This window comes from Bombina bombina, chromosome 6 (genome assembly GCF_027579735.1).
Source record: "Bombina bombina isolate aBomBom1 chromosome 6, aBomBom1.pri, whole genome shotgun sequence".
NCBI classification, from domain to species: domain Eukaryota; kingdom Metazoa; phylum Chordata; class Amphibia; order Anura; family Bombinatoridae; genus Bombina; species Bombina bombina.
The window spans coordinates 1,159,182,157-1,159,199,294 of NC_069504.1; the positions used below are offsets into that span (position 1 = coordinate 1,159,182,157).

General features: G+C 37.8%; 1 protein-coding gene across 1 annotated transcript in view; it reads right to left on the reverse strand.

Moving 5' to 3' along the window:
• Nucleotides 1-1,972: 1,972 nt before the first annotated feature.
• SLC15A5 (solute carrier family 15 member 5) overlaps nt 1,973-17,138 on the reverse strand; it is a 181,788-nt gene continuing 166,622 nt past the window's right edge. The window contains exons 8-9 of the mRNA XM_053719733.1: nt 15,413-15,460; nt 1,973-2,255 (exon numbers count right to left, since the gene is read on the reverse strand). Of these exons, the coding sequence (XP_053575708.1) occupies nt 2,108-2,255; nt 15,413-15,460 (196 nt within the window). The 3' untranslated portion in view covers nt 1,973-2,107. The remainder of the gene's footprint in view (nt 2,256-15,412; nt 15,461-17,138) is intronic.

The following is a 17,138-nucleotide window of genomic DNA, read 5'->3' on the forward strand; positions in this document are numbered from 1 at the left end:
CATCTTTGAGGATAATATCATCCTTTGGATCTGCTATGTATGTGGATGACGTCCTCCTGTTTTGGGATGGACCCTTGAAGGTGCTAGAGAAGGTGCTAGAGATATTTATCACAGAATTAAATAAAAATGAGAAAAACATTCTGTTGACCCATCAAATTGATAAAAACAGTCTTCCATTCCTGGACATATTGATAAGCAAAGAAGGCGATTCAATTGTAACTGAAAATTACAGGAAGCAGACAGCGACTAATAGTATCCTACAGGCACAAAGTAGCCATCCTGAACATCTAGAGGATCCCTTGACCTCGACCCGTACCTTGGAAGCTTGGCATTCTGATGAGGCTGTGTGTGGTAGTTCCTTGGAATTTAAGTCTAGCGTATGTTTTTCCATTGTTCGCTCTCCTTCCACGAGTCATTGCTCGAATAAGACAGGAGAGGGCGTCGGTGATTCTCATTGCTCCGGCGTGGCCTCGCAGAATCTGGTATGCGGATCTGGTGGCGATGTCATCTCTTCCACCTTGGAGACTTCCGTTAAGGGGCCCTTCCTTCATCCAAATCTCGTTTCTCTGAAGCTGACTGCTTGGGGATTGAACTCTTGATATTATCTAAGCGTGGATTTTCTTAGTCAGTTATTGAAACTATTATTCAGGCTCATAAGCCTGTGACTAGAAAAAATCACTATAAGATATGACCTAAATATCTGTATCAGTGTGAATCCAGAGGTTTCTCTTGGAGTAGAGTTAGGATTCCTAGGATTTTGTCTTTTCTCCAGGAGGGTCTGGAGAAAAGTTTATCTGCAAGTACCTTGAAGGGTCAAATTTCTGCTTTATCTATTTTGTTACATAAGTGTCTGGTGGACGTGCCAGATGTTCAATCTTTTTGTCAGACCCTGGTTAGAATCGGGACAATGTTTAAGTTAGTTACTCTTCCATGGAGTCTTAACCTTGTTCTTAGGGTTCTTCAGCAGGCTCCATTTGAGCCTATGCATTCTTTTGATATTAAGATGTTATCCTGGAAGATTTTGTATTTGGTTGCAATTTCTATGGTTCAAAAGAGTTTCCGAGTTCTCGGCGTTAGTGTGAATCCCCTTACCTTATTTTTCATTCCGATAAGGTGGTCCTGCGTACTGCCTTAGGTTTCCTTCCCAAAGTGGTTTCGGATAGGAATATTAATCAGGAAATTGTTGTTCCTTTTTTGTGTCCTAATCCATCTTCTTATAAGAAGCATTTGTTGCACAAACTGGATGTGGTTCGTGCGTTCAAATATTATTTGCAGGTGACTAAGGATTATTTGTTGTCTTTCCTGGGAAGCGTAAGGGTCAGAAAGCTACGGCTACTTCATTTTCCTTTTGGCTGAGGAGTGTTATTTGCTTGGCATATGAGACTGCTGGACAGCAGCCTCCTGAGAAAATCACGGCTCACTCCACTAGGGCTGTTTCTTAATCCTGGGCCTTCAAAAATGAAGCTTCTGTGGAACAGATTTGTAAAGCTGCCACTTGGTCATCTTTACACACTTTTTCTAAATTTTACAAGTTTGATACTTTTGCCTCGGCTGAAGCTTCTTTTGGGAGAAAGGTTCTTCAAGCAGTGGTGCCTTCTGTTTAGGTTGCCTGTCTTGTCCCTCCCTTATCTGTGTCTTCTGGCTTGGGTATTAGTTTCCAACAGTAATTATGATGATCCGTGGACTCACCGTATCATTAGAATGAAAAGAAAATGTATGCTTACCTGATAGGACACGGTGAGTCCATGGCCCGCCCTGTATTTTTCAGACAGTTTATTTTTATATAAACCTCAGGCACCTCTGCGCCTTATGTTACTTCCTTTCCCTTTGGTAGAATGACTGGGGATTTTGGGTAGGGAGGTGATATTCAACAGCTTTGCTGTGGTGACCTTTGCCTCCTCCTGCTGGTTAGGAGTGATATTCCCAACAGTAATTATGATTATCCGTGGACTCACCGTGTCAAAGAAATAAATTTATCAGGTAAGCATAAATTTTATTTTTTAATTGCGAATCAGGTTTCTCAGTTTAACACATTTGGGGTAGCGCACATATAAAATATTACATATTATCGCTGGCGTGTAACAGCGCTCCACTCGTGATCTAGTCCTTACACAGCTGTCTCCATAGGAGAACGAGGAGGTGAACAGCATATAGTACTTTCATAAAACATCAGGGACTTCTCATGTTGTAGTAACTTCTCCTCCAGGACACTGCCTTTAAAGAGGGGGTCTTTTTCCATATCCCCCATGTTGTACCTGGCAACAAAAATGGTGGTTGTGTGTGAGGAAAAGAGCTAATGACAATGAAGTTTCTAGTGTACCAGTGTAACCTAGGTACCAGTATGTCAGCACCATGATTAGCAGGAAGTGCATGAGATGTATTTAGTGTATAATGTACAGTAACTCTATCACATACCTGCAGTGTAACCTAGGTACCAGTATGTCAGCACCATGATTAGCAGGAGGTGCATGAGATGTATTTAGTGTATAATGTGCAGTAACTCTCTATCACATACCTGCAGTGTAACCTAGGTAGCAATATGTCAGCACCATGATTAGCAGGAGGTGCATGAGATGTATTTAGTGTATAATGTGCAGTAACTCTCTCATACCTGCAGTGTAACCTAGGTACCAATATGTCAGCACCATGATTAGCAAGAGGTGCATGAGATGTATTTAGTGTATAATGTGCAGTAACTCTCTATCACATACCTGCAGTGTAACCTAGGTACCAATATGTCAGCACCATGATTAGCAGGAGGTGCATGAGATGTATTTAGTGTATAATGTGCAGTAACTCTCTATCACATACCTGCAGTGTAACCTAGGTACCAATATGTCAGCACCATGATTAGCAGGAGGTGCATGAGATGTATTTAGTGTATAATGTGCAGTAACTCTCTATCACATACCTGCAGTGTAACCTAAGTACCAATATGTCAGCACCATGATTAGCAAGAGGTGCATGAGATGTATTTAGTGTATAATGTGCAGTAACTCTCTATCACATACCTGCAGTGTAACCTAGGTACCAGTATGTCAGCACCATGATTAGCAGGAAGTGCATGAGATGTATTTAGTGTATAATGTGCAGTAACTCTCTATCACATACCTGCAGTGTAACCTAGGTACCAATATGTCAGCACCATGATTAGCAGGAGGTGCATGAGATGTATTTAGTGTATCATGTGCAGTAACTCTCTATCACATACCTGCAGTATAACCTAGGTAGCAATATGTCAGCACCATGATTATCAGGAGGTGCATGAGATGTATTTAGTGTATAATGTGCAGTAACTCTATCACATACCTGCAGTGTAACCTAGGTACCAATATTTCAGCACCATGATTAGCAGGAGGTGCATGAGATGTATTTAGTGTATAATGTGCAGTAACTCTCTATCACATTCCTGCAGTGTAAGCTAGGTACCAATATGTCAGCACCATGATTAGCAGGAGATACATGAGATGTATTTAGTGTATAATGTGCAGTAACTCTATCACATACCTGCAGTGTAACCTAGGTACCAATATGTCAGCACCATGATTAGCAGGAGGTGCATGAGATGTATTTAGTGTATAATGTGCAGTAACTCTATCACATACCTGCAGTGTAACCTAGGTACCAATATGTCAGCACCATGATTAGCAGGAGGTGCATGAGATGTATTTAGTGTATAATGAGCAGTAACTCTCTATCACATACCTGCACTGTAACCTAGATACCAATATGTCAGCACCATGATTAGCAGGAGGTGCATGAGATGTATTTAGTGTATAATGTGCAGTAACTCTCTATCACATACCTGCAGTGTAACCTAGGTACCAATATGTCAGCACCATGATTAGCAGGAGGTGCATGAGATGTATTTAGTGTATAATGTGCAGTAACTCTCTATCACATACCTGCAGTGTAACCTAGGTACCAATATGTCAGCACCATGATTAGCAGGAGGTGCATGAGATGTATTTAGTGTATAATGTGCAGTAACTCTCTATCACATACCTGCAGTGTAACCTAGGTACCAATATGTCAGCACCATGATTAGCAGGAGGTGCATGAGATGTATTTAGTGTATAATGTGCAGTAACTCTATCACATAAATGCAGTGTAACCTAGGTACCAATATGTCAGCACCATGATTAGCAGGAGGTGCATGAGATGTATTTAGTGTATAATGTGCAGTAACTCTCTATCACATACCTGCAGTGTAACCTAGATACCAATATGTCAGCACCATGATTAGCAGGAGGTGCATGAGATGTATTTAGTGTATAATGTGCAGTAACTCTCTATCACATACCTGCAGTGCAACCTAGGTACCAATATGTCAGCACCATGATTAGCAGGAGGTGCATGAGATGTATTTAGTGTATAATGTGCAGTAACTCTCTATCACATACCTGCAGTGTAACCTAGGTACCAATATGCCGGCACTATGATTAGCAGGAAGTGCATGAGATGTATTTAGTGTATAATGTGCAGTAACTCTCTATCACATACCTGCAGTGTAACCTAGGTACCAATATGTCAGCACCATGATTAGCAGGAGGTGCATGAGATGTATTTAGCGTATAATGTGCAGTAACTCTCTATCACATACCTGCAGTGTAACCTATTATACAAATGTGTCAGCACCATGATTAGCAGGAGGTGCATGAGATGTATTTAGTGTATAATGTGCAGTAACTATCTATCACATACCTGCAGTGTAACCTAGGTACCAATATGTCAGCACCATGATTAGCAGGAGGTGCATGAGATGTATTTAGTGTATAATGTGCAGTAACTCTATCACATACCTGCAGTGTAACCTAGGTACCAATATGTCAGCACCATGATTAGCAGGAGGTGCATGAGATGCATTTAGTGTATAATGTGCAGTAACTCTCTATCACATACCTGCAGTGTAAGCTAGGTACCAATATGTCAGCACCATGATTAGCAGGAGATACATGAGATGTATTTAGTGTATAATGTGCAGTAACTCTATCACATACCTGCAGTGTAACCTAGGTACCAATATGTCAGCACCATGATTAGCAGGAGGTGCATGAGATGTATTTAGTGTATAATGTGCAGTAACTCTCTATCACATACCTGCAGTGTAACCTAGGTACCAATATGTCAGCACCATGATTAGCAGGAGGTGCATGAGATGTATTTAGTGTATAATGTGCAGTAACTCTATCACATACCTGCAGTGTAACCTAGGTACCAATATGTCAGCACCATGATTAGCAGGAGGTGCATGAGATGTATTTAGTGTATAATGTGCAGTAACTCTCTATCACATACCTGCAGTGTAACCTAGGTACCAATATGTCAGCACCATGATTAGCAGGAGGTGCATGAGATGTATTTAGTGTATAATGTGCAGTAACTCTCTATCACATACCTGCAGTGTAACCTAGATACCAATATGTCAGCACCATGATTAGCAGGAGGTGCATGAGATGTATTTAGTGTATAATGTGCAGTAACTATCACATACCTGCAGTGTAACCTAGGTACCAATATGTCAGCACCATGATTAGCAGGAGGTGCATGAGATGTATTTAATGTATAATGTGCAGTAACTCTCTATCACATACCTGCAGCGTAACCTAGGTACCAATATGTCAGCACCATGATTAGCAGGAGGTGCATGAGATGTATTTAGTGTATAATGTGCAGTAACTCTCTATCACATACCTGCAGTGTAACCTAGGTACCAATATGTCAGCACCATGATTAGCAGGAGGTGCATGAGATGTATTTAGTGTATGATGTGCAGTAACTCTATCACATACCTGCAGTGTAACCTAGGTACCAATATGTCAGCACCATGATTAGCAGGAGGTGCATGAGATGTATTTAGTGTATAATGTGCAGTAACTCTCTATCACATACCTGCAGTGTAACCTAGATACCAATATGTCAGCACCATGATTAGCAGGAGGTGCATGAGATGTATTTAGTGTATAATGTGCAGTAACTCTCTATCACATACCTGCAGTGTAACCTAGGTACCAATATGTCAGCACCATGATTAGCAGGAGGTGCATGAGATGTATTTAGTGTATAATGTGCAGTAACTCTCTATCACATACCTGCAGTGTAACCTAGGTACCAATATGTCAGCACCATGATTAGCAGGAGGTGCATGAGATGTATTTAGTGTATAATGTGCAGTAACTCTCTATCACATACCTGCAGTGTAACCTAGGTACCAATATGTCAGCACTATGATTAGCAGGAAGTGCATGAGATGTATTTAGTGTATAATGTGCAGTAACTCTCTATCACATACCTGCAGTATAACCTAGATACCAATATGTCAGCACCATGATTAGCAGGAGGTGCATGAGATGTATTTAGTGTATAATGTGCAGTAACTCTCTATCACATACCTGCAGTATAACCTAGGTACCAATATGTCGGCACCATGATTAGCAGGAGGTGCATGAGATGTATTTAGTGTATAATGTGCAGTAACTATCACATACCTGCTGTTTAACCTAGGAACCAATATGTCAGCACCATGATTAGCAGGAGGTGCATGAGATGTATTTAGTATATAATGTGCAGTAACTCTCTATCACATACCTGCAGTGTAACCTAGGTACCAATATGTCAGCACCATGATTAGCAGGAGGTGCATGAGATATATTTAGTGTATAATGTGCAGTAACTCTCTATCACATACCTGCTGTGTAACCTAGGTACCAATATGTCAGCACCATGATTAGCAGGAGGTGCATGAGATGTATTTAGTGTATAATGTGCAGTAACTCTCTATCACATACCTGCAGTGTAACCTAGGTACCAATATGTCAGCACCATGATTAGCAGGAGGTGCATGAGATGTATTTAGTATATAATGTGCAGTAACTCTCTATCACATACCTGCAGTGTAACCTAGGTACCAATATGTCAGCACCATGATTAGCAGGAGGTGCATGAGATGCATTTAGTGTATAATGTGCAGTAACTATCACATACCTGCAGTGTAACCTAGGTACCAATATGTCAGCACCATGATTAGCAGGAGGTGCATGAGATGTATTTAGTGTATAATGTGCAGTAACTCTCTATCACATACCTGCAGTGTAACCTAGGTACCAATATGTCAGCACCATGATTAGCAGGAGGTGCATGAGATGTATTTTGTGTATAATGTGCAGTAACTCTCTATCACATGCCTGCAGTGTAACCTAGGTACCAATATGTCAGCACCATGATTAGCAGGAGGTGCATGAGATGTATTTAGTGTATAATGTGCAGTAACTCTCTATCACATACCTGCAGTGTAACCTAGGTACCAATATGTCAGCACCATGATTAGCAGGAGGGTCATGAGATGTATTTAGTGTATAATGTGCAGTAACTCTCTATCACATACCTGCAGTGTAACCTAGGTACGAATACGTCAGCACCATGATTAGCAGGAGGTGCATGAGATGTATTTAGTGTATAATGTGCAGTAACTCTCTATCACATACCTGCAGTGTAACCTAGGTACTAATATGTCAGCACCATGATTAGCAGGAGGTGCATGAGATGTATTTAGTGTATAATATGTAGTAACTCTCTATCATATACCTGCAGTGTAACCTAGGTACCAATATGTCAGCACCATGATTAGCAGGAGGTGCATGAGATGTATTTAGTGTATAATGTGCAGTAACTATCTATCACATACCTGCAGTGTAACCTAGGTACCAATATGTCAGCACCATGATTAGCAGGAGGTGCATGAGATGTATTTAGTGTATAATGTGCAGTAACTCTCTATCATATACCTGCAGTGTAACCTAGGTACCAATATGTCAGCACCATGATTAGCAGGAGGTGCATGAGATGTATTTAGTGTATAAAGTGCAGTAACTCTATCACATACCTGCAGTGCAACCTAGGTACCAATATGTCAGCACCATGATTAGCAGGAGGTGCATGAGATGTATTTAGTGTATAATGTGCAGTAACTCTCTATCATATACCTGCAGTGTAACTTAGGTACCAATATGTCAGCACCATGATTAGCAGGAGGGGCATGAGATGTATTTAGTGTATAATGTGCAGTAACTATCACATACCTGCAGTGTAACCTAGGTACCAATATGTCAGCACCATGATTAGCAGGAGGTGCATGAGATGTATTTAGTGTATAATGTGCAGTAACTCTCTATCATATACCTGCAGTGTAACCTAGGTACCAATATGTCAGCACCATGATTAGCAGGAGGGGCATGAGATGTATTTAGTTTATAAAGTGCAGTAACTCTCTATCACATACCTGCAGTGTAACCTAGGTACCAATATGTCAGCACCATGATTAGCAGGTGCATGAGATGTATTTAGTGTATAATGTGCAGTAACTCTCTATCACATACCTGCAGTGTAACCTAGGTACCAATATGTCAGCACCATGATTAGCAGGAGGTGCATGAGATGTATTTAGTGTTTAAAGGGACATGCAACCCAAAACATGTCTTTCATGATTCATATAGAAAATACAATTTTAAACAACTTTCAAATTTACTATTATTTAATTTGCTTCCTTCTCTTGTTATCCTTGGCTGAAAGTTTTTTCTAGCTAAGTTCAGGAGCAGCAAAGATTCTAGTTTCTAGGTGCTGATTGATGGCTGCATATATATATATAGCGATTGTCATTGGCTCACACATGTGTTCAGTTAGCAACCAGTAATGCAATGCTGCTCCTTTAACAAATGATACCAAAAGATTGATTCAAATTTGATAATAGAAGTAATCTTGAAAGTATTTTAAAATAGTATGTTTTAGGTTTTTGTTTTTTTTCAAGTCCCTTTAATATCCCTTTAAAAAAAGTGGGTTTTTAAAGAGCACCTGAAAATACACAAGATGATAGACAGTCGATGGTGTGAGATAGAGAATTCCAGAGGTTGGGAGCAGAATGTAAGAGGTCTTGGAGGAAGAAGAGGGAAGTGGCAAGATGTAGGTCTAATGCTGATAAAGGAAGGCAGTTTGCATTTGGAGACGAGTGATAAAATATAGTTGACAGTGAGGTTGTTGAGAACATTGTAGGGTAATTGCAATATTTTGACCTGCATTCTAAAGTGAATGGGGAGTGTGGATTAAAAGTTGGGCAGCTTTTGTACACTTGCGACTTAGGTGGATGAGTCCAGCTGAAGCGTTCATGAAGATGGGAAAGGTCATTTAGCAGGAGATTACAGTAATTAGTATGGGACAAATAATATCTTTGCAGTTGCTTGAGCAAGGGAATGGGAAATTCTAGAAGTTTTGGATAGATGTCCAGAGTGACAACAAGACAGTGGATCTGGGATGATGTATTAAGAACAAAGTTTCCAACAGTACATGGGGCTGATAAGGATGTTGCAGTTAGAGAAAGAGAGAAGCTTAGTAGATGGTCTGAAAGAGGGAAGGGAGAGTTAGAAATCTGGGGATGGCACAGAGATTAGTGAAGACCAGGTCAATCAAGTTGCCTTCATAGGGGTTGGATATGTGGATTACTGAAAGGTGGTAAGAGACAGAAATAAAAAAAGGCTTCAGTTATGTTATATTGTCAATGAGTATATTAAAAATCCCCTATGATGAGGGACAAGGCATTGCATGAGAGTAAGGTCGGTAATGAGTCACGGTAATATCTGTACTGTTATAGTAAGGTTGGTAATGAGTCACGGTAATATCTGTACTGTTATAGTAAGGTCGGTAATTGGTCACGGTAATATCTGTACTGTTATAGTAAGGTCAGTAATGAGTCACGGTAATATCTGTACTGTTATAGTAAGGTCAGTAATGAGTCACGGTAATATCTGTACTGTTATAGTAAGGTCATTAATGAGTCACTGTAATATCTGTACTGCTATAGTAAGGTCAGTAATGAGTCACGGTAATATCTGTACTGCTATAGTAAGGTCAGTAATGAGTCACGGTAATATCTGTACTGCTATAGTAAGGTCAGTAATGAGTCACGGTAATATCTGTACTGTTATAGTAAGGTCAGTAATGAGTCACGGTAATATCTGTACTGTTATAGTAAGGTCAGTAATGAGTCACGGTAATATCTGTACTGTTATAGTAAGGTCAGTAATGAGTCACGGTAATATCTGTACTGTTATAGTAAGGTCAGTAATGAGTTACTGTAATATCTGTACTGTTATAGTAAGGTCAGTAATGAGTCACTGTAATATCTGTACTGTTATAGTAAGGTCAGTAATGAGTTACTGTAATATCTGTACTGTTATAATAAGGTCAGTAATGAGTCACTGTAATATCTGTACTGTTATAGTAAGGTCAGTAATGAGTCACGGTAATATCTGTACTGTTATAGTAAGGTCGGTAATGAGTCACTGTAATATCTGTACTGTTATAGTAAGGTCAGTAATGAGTCACGGTAATATCTGTACTGTTATAGTAAGGTCAGTAATGAGTCACGGTAATATCTGTACTGTTATAGTAAGGTCGGTAATGAGTCACGGTAATATCTGTACTGTTATAGTAAGGTCAGTAATGAGTCACGGTAATATCTGTACTGTTATAGTAAGGTCAGTAATGAGTCACGGTAATATCTGTACTGTTATAGTAAGGTCAGTAATGAGTCACTGTAATATCTGTACTGTTATAGTAAGGTCAGTAATGAGTCACTGTAATATCTGTACTGTTATAGTAAGGTCATTAATGAGTCACGGTAATATCTGTACTGTTATAGTAAGGTCGGTAATGAGTCACGGTAATATCTGTACTGTTATAGTAAGGTCGTTAATGAGTCACGGTAATATCTGTACTGTTATAGTAAGGTCAGTAATGAGTCACGGTAATATCTGTACTGTTATAGTAAGGTCAGTAATGAGTCACTGTAATATCTGTACTGTTATAGTAAGGTCATTAATGAGTCACGGTAATATCTGTACTGTTATAGTAAGGTCGGTAATGAGTCACGGTAATATCTGTACTGTTATAGTAAGGTCGTTAATGAGTCACGGTAATATCTGTACTGTTATAGTAAGGTCAGTAATGAGTCACAGTAATATCTGTACTGTTATAGTAAGGTCAGTAATGAGTCACGGTAATATCTGTACTGTTATAGTAAGGTCAGTAATGAGTCACTGTAATATCTGTACTGTTATAGTAAGGTCAGTAATGAGTCACGGTAATATCTGTACTGTTATAGTAAGGTCAGTAATGAGTCACGGTAATATCTGTACTGTTATAGTAAGGTCGGTAATGAGTCACGGTAATATCTGTACTGTTATAGTAAGGTCAGTAATAAGTCACGGTAATATCTGTACTGCTATAGTAAGGTCAGTAATGAGTCACTGTAATATCTGTACTGTTATAGTAAGGTCAGTAATAAGTCACGGTAATATCTGTACTGTTATAGTAAGGTCAGTAATGAGTCACGGTAATATCTGTACTGTTATAGTAAGGTCAGTAATGAGTCACTGTAATATCTGTACTGTTATAGTAAGGTCGGTAATGAGTCACGGTAATATCTGTACTGTTATAGTAAGGTCAGTAATAAGTCACGGTAATATCTGTACTGCTATAGTAAGGTCAGTAATGAGTCACTGTAATATCTGTACTGTTATAGGAAGGTCAGTAATGAGTCACGGTAATATCTGTACTGTTATAGTAAGGTTAGTAATGAGTCACTGTAATATCTGTACTGTTATAGTAAGGTCAGTAATGAGTCACGGTAATATCTGTACTGTTATAGTAAGGTCAGTAATGAGTCACGGTAATATTTGTACTGTTATAGTAAGGTTAGTAATGAGTCACTGTAATATCTGTACTGTTATAGTAAGGTCGGTAATGAGTCACTGTAATATCTGTACTGTTATAGTAAGGTCGGTAATGAGTCACGGTAATATCTGTACTGTTATAGTAAGGTTAGTAATGAGTCACTGTAATATCTGTACTGTTATAGTAAGGTCGGTAATGAGTCACGGTAATATCTGTACTGTTATAGTAAGGTCAGTAATGAGTCACGGTAATATCTGTACTGTTATAGTAAGGTCAGTAATGAGTCACTGTAATATCTGTACTGCTATAGTAAGGTCAGTAATGAGTCACTGTAATATCTGTACTGTTATAGTAAGGTCAGTAATGAGTCACGGTAATATCTGTACTGTTATAGTAAGGTCATTAATGAGTCACGGTAATATCTGTACTGCTATAGTAAGGTCAGTAATGAGTCACGGTAATATCTGTACTGCTATAGTAAGGTCAGTAATGAGTCACGGTAATATCTGTACTGCTATAGTAAGGTCAGTAATGAGTCACGGTAATATCTGTACTGTTATAGTAAGGTCGGTAATGAGTCACGGTAATATCTGTACTGTTATAGTAAGGTCGGTAATGAGTCACGGTAATATCTGTACTGTTATAGTAAGGTCGGTAATGAGTCACGGTAATATCTGTACTGTTATAGTAAGGTCAGTAATGAGTCACGGTAATATCTGTACTGTTATAGTAAGGTCAGTAATGAGTCACTGTAATATCTGTACTGTTATAGTAAGGTCGGTAATGAGTCACGGTAATATCTGTACTGTTATAGTAAGGTCAGTAATGAGTCACTGTAATATCTGTACTGTTATAGTAAGGTCGGTAATGAGTCACGGTAATATCTGTACTGTTATAGTAAGGTCAGTAATGAGTCACTGTAATATCTGTACTGTTATAGTAAGGTCAGTAATGAGTCACTGTAATATCTGTACTGTTATAGTAAGGTCGGTAATGAGTCACGGTAATATCTGTACTGTTATAGTAAGGTTAGTAATGAGTCACTGTAATATCTGTACTGTTATAGTAAGGTCAGTAATGAGTCACTGTAATATCTGTACTGTTATAGTAAGGTCAGTAATGAGTCACGGTAATATCTGTATTGTTATAGTAATGTCATTAATGAGTCACTGTAATATCTGTACTGTTATAGTAAGGTCAGTAATGAGTCACTGTAATATCTGTACTGTTATAGTAAGGTCAGTAATGAGTCACTGTAATATCTGTACTGTAATAGTAAGGTCAGTAATGAGTCACTGTAATATCTGTACTGTTATAGTAAGGTCGGTAATTGGTCACGGTAATATCTGTACTGTTATAGTAAGGTCAGTAATGAGTCACTGTAATATCTGTACTGTTATAGTAAGGTCAGTAATGAGTCACTGTAATATCTGTACTGTTATAGTAAGGTCGGTAATGAGTCACTGTAATATCTGTACTGTTATAGTAAGGTCGGTAATTGGTCACGGTAATATCTGTACTGTTATAGTAAGGTCAGTAATGAGTCACTGTAATATCTGTACTGTTATAGTAAGGTCGGTAATGAGTCACTGTAATATCTGTACTGTTATAGTAAGGTTAGTAATGAGTCACGGTAATATCTGTACTGTTATAGTAAGGTCGGTAATGAGTCACGGTAATATCTGTACTGTTATAGTAAGGTCGTTAATGAGTCACTGTAATATCTGTACTGTTATAGTAAGGTCAGTAATAAGTCACGGTAATATCTGTACTGTTATATCAGATTGATTCCATCAGCCAATCAGAATATTCCTACCTTAATTCCGATTGGCTGATAGAATCCTATCAGCCAATCGGAATTTGAGGGACGCCATCTTGGATGACGTCCCTTAAAGGAACCGTCATTCTTCAGTTGGACGTCGCCGGATGAAGATGGGTCCGCGATGGAGGTCTTCAGGATGGAGCCGGTCCTCATCGGATGAAGATAGAAGATGCCGCTTGGAAGATGATGGTTGCCGGTCCGGATCTACTCTTCTTCCCGGATAGGATGAAGATTTTAGAGCCTCTTGTGGACCTCTTCAGCCACCGGATGATGGATCGCCAGCCCCCGCTTGGGTTGGATGAAGATTTTGGAGCCAGGACCGATCGGTGATACCCGGTGAGGTGAAGATAAGGTAGGATGATCTTCAGGGGCTTAGTGTTAGGTTTATTTAAGGGGAGTTTGGGTTAGATTAGGGGTATGTGGGTGGTGGGTTGTAATGTTGGGGGGGGGGGTATTGTATGTTTTTTTTTTACAGGCAAAAGAGCTGAATTCTTTGGGGCATGCCCCGCAAAGGGCCCTGTTCAGGGCTGGTAAGGTAAAAGAGCTTTGAACTTTAGTAATTTAGAATAGGATAGGGAATTTCTTATTTTGGGGGTCTTTGTTATTTTATTAGGGGGCTTAGAGTAGGTGTAATTAGTTTAAAATTGTTGTAATATTTTTCTTATGTTTTGTAAATATTTTTTTATTTTTTGTAACCTAGTTCTTTTTTATTTTTTGTACTTTAGTTAGTTTATTTCATTGTAGTTATTTGTAGGTATTGTATTTAATTAATGTATTGATAGTGTAGTATTAGGTTTAATTGTAATTTAGGTTAGGATTTATTTTACAGGTAATTTTGTAATTATTTTAACTATTTTAGCTATTAAATAGTTCTTAACTATTTAATAGCTATTGTACCTGGTTAAAATAAATACAAAGTTACCTGTAAAATAAATATTAATCCTAAAATAGCTATAATATAATTATAATTTATATTGTAGCTATATTAGTGTTTTTTTTACAGGTAAGTATTTAGCTTTAAATAGGAATAATTTATTTAATAAGAGTTAATTAATTTCGTTAGATTTAAATTATATTTAAGTTAGGGGGGTGTTAGTGTTAGGGTTAATACATTTATTAGAATAGCGGTGAGCTCCGGTCGGCAGATTAGGGGTTAATAATTGAAGTTAGGTGTCGGTGATGTTAGGGAGGGCAGATTAGGGGTTAATACTATTTATTATAGGGTTAGTGAGGCGGATTAGGGGTTAATAACTTTATTATGATAGCGGTGCGGTCCGCTCGGCAGATTAGGGGTTAATAAGTGTAGGCAGGTGGAGGCGACGTTGTGGGGGGCAGATTAGGGGTTAATAAATATAATTTAGGGGTCGGCGGTGTTAGGGGCAGCAGATTAGGGGTACATAAGGATAATGTAAGTAGCGGCGGTTTACGGAGCGGCAGATTAGGGGTTAAAAATAATATGCAGGGGTCAGCGATAGCGGGGGCGGCAGATTAGGGGTTAATAAGTGTAAGGCTAGGGGTGTTTAGACTCGGGGTACATGTTAGGGTGTTAGGTGCAGACGTAGGAAGTGTTTCCCCATAGCAAACAATGGGGCTGCGTTAGGAGCTGAACGCGGCTTTTTTGCAGGTGTTAGGTTTTTTTTCAGCTCAAACAGCCCCATTGTTTCCTATGGGGGAATCGTGCACGAGCACGTTTTTTAGGCTGGCCATGTCTGTAAGCAACTCTGGTATCGAGAGTTGAAGCTGCGTTAAATATGCTCTACGCTCCTTTTTTGGAGCCTAACGCAGCCTTTATGTGGACTCTCAATACCAGAGTTATTTTTATGGTGCGGCCAGAAAAAAGCCGGCGTTAGCTACGCGGGTCCTTACCCACAAAACTCTAAATCTAGCCGTTTGTTTGTATATATATGTCGTGTCCTAATTGGAAACAAAAGGTAATGCAAGTCTTAAGATGACCATGTCTCTGAACCATGATTTTATTATCACAAATGTCTCAACTAATAAAGAAATATAAAAAAAATGATTCACTGTTACATATATGTTACCTATAGATATTATACTGATATATATATAATAATACACATTAACTATATGTGAGTCACTGGTACATATGCTTTACCTATAGATATTATACTGATATGTATATAATAATACTCATTTAGTTTATATGTGAGACATTGGTACATATGCTTTACCTATAGCTATTATACTGATATGTATATAATACACATTAGCTATATGTGAGTCACTGGTACATATGCTTTACCTATAGATATTATACTGATATGTATATAATAATACACATTAACTATATGTGAGTCACTGTTACATATATGTTACCTATAGATATTATACTGATGTGTATATAATAATACACATTAGCTATATGTGAGTCACTGTTACATATATGTTACCTATAGATATGATACTGATATGTATATAATATTACACATTAGCTATATATGAGTCACTGGTACATATGCTTTACCTACAGATATTATACTGATATGTATATAATAATACACATTAGCTATATGTGAGTGACTGGTACATATACTTTACCTATAGATATTATACTGATATGTATATAATAATACACATTAGCTATATGTGAGTCACTGTTACATATGCTTTACCAATAGATATTATACTGATATGTATATAATAATACACATTAACTATATGTGAGTCACTGGTACATATGCTTTACCTATAGACATTATACTGATATGTATATAATAATACACATTAGCTATATGTGAGTCACTGGTACATATGCTTTACCTACAGATATTATACTGATATGTATATAATAATACACATTAGCTATATGTGAGTGACTGGTACATATACTTTACCTATAGATATTATACTGATATGTATATAATAATACACATTAGCTATATGTGAGTCACTGTTACATATATGTTACCTATAGATATTATACTGATATGTATATAATAATACACATTAACTATATGTGAGTCACTGGTACATATGCTTTACCTATAGACATTATACTGATATGTATATAATAATACTCATTTAGTTTATATGGGAGTCATTGGTACATATGCTTTACCTATAAATATTATACTGATATGTATATAATAATACTCATTTAGTTTATATGGGAGTCATTGGTACATATGCTTTACCTATAGATATTTTACTTATATGTATATAATACACATTTAGTTTATATATGAGTCACTGTTACATATATGTTACCTATAGATATTATACTGATATGTATATAATAATACACATTAGCTATATGTGAGTGACTGGTACATATGCTTTACCTCTAGATATTATACTGATATGTATATAATAATACACATTAGCTATATGTGAGTGACTGGTACATATGCTTTACCTATAGATATTATACTGATATGTATATAATAATACACATTAGCTATATGTGAGTCACTGGTACATATGCTTTACCTATAGATATTATACTGATATGTATATAATAATACACATTAGCTATATGTGAGTCACTGGTACATATGCTTTACCTATAGATATTATATTGATATGTATATAATACACATTAACTATATGTGAGTTACTGGTACATATGCTT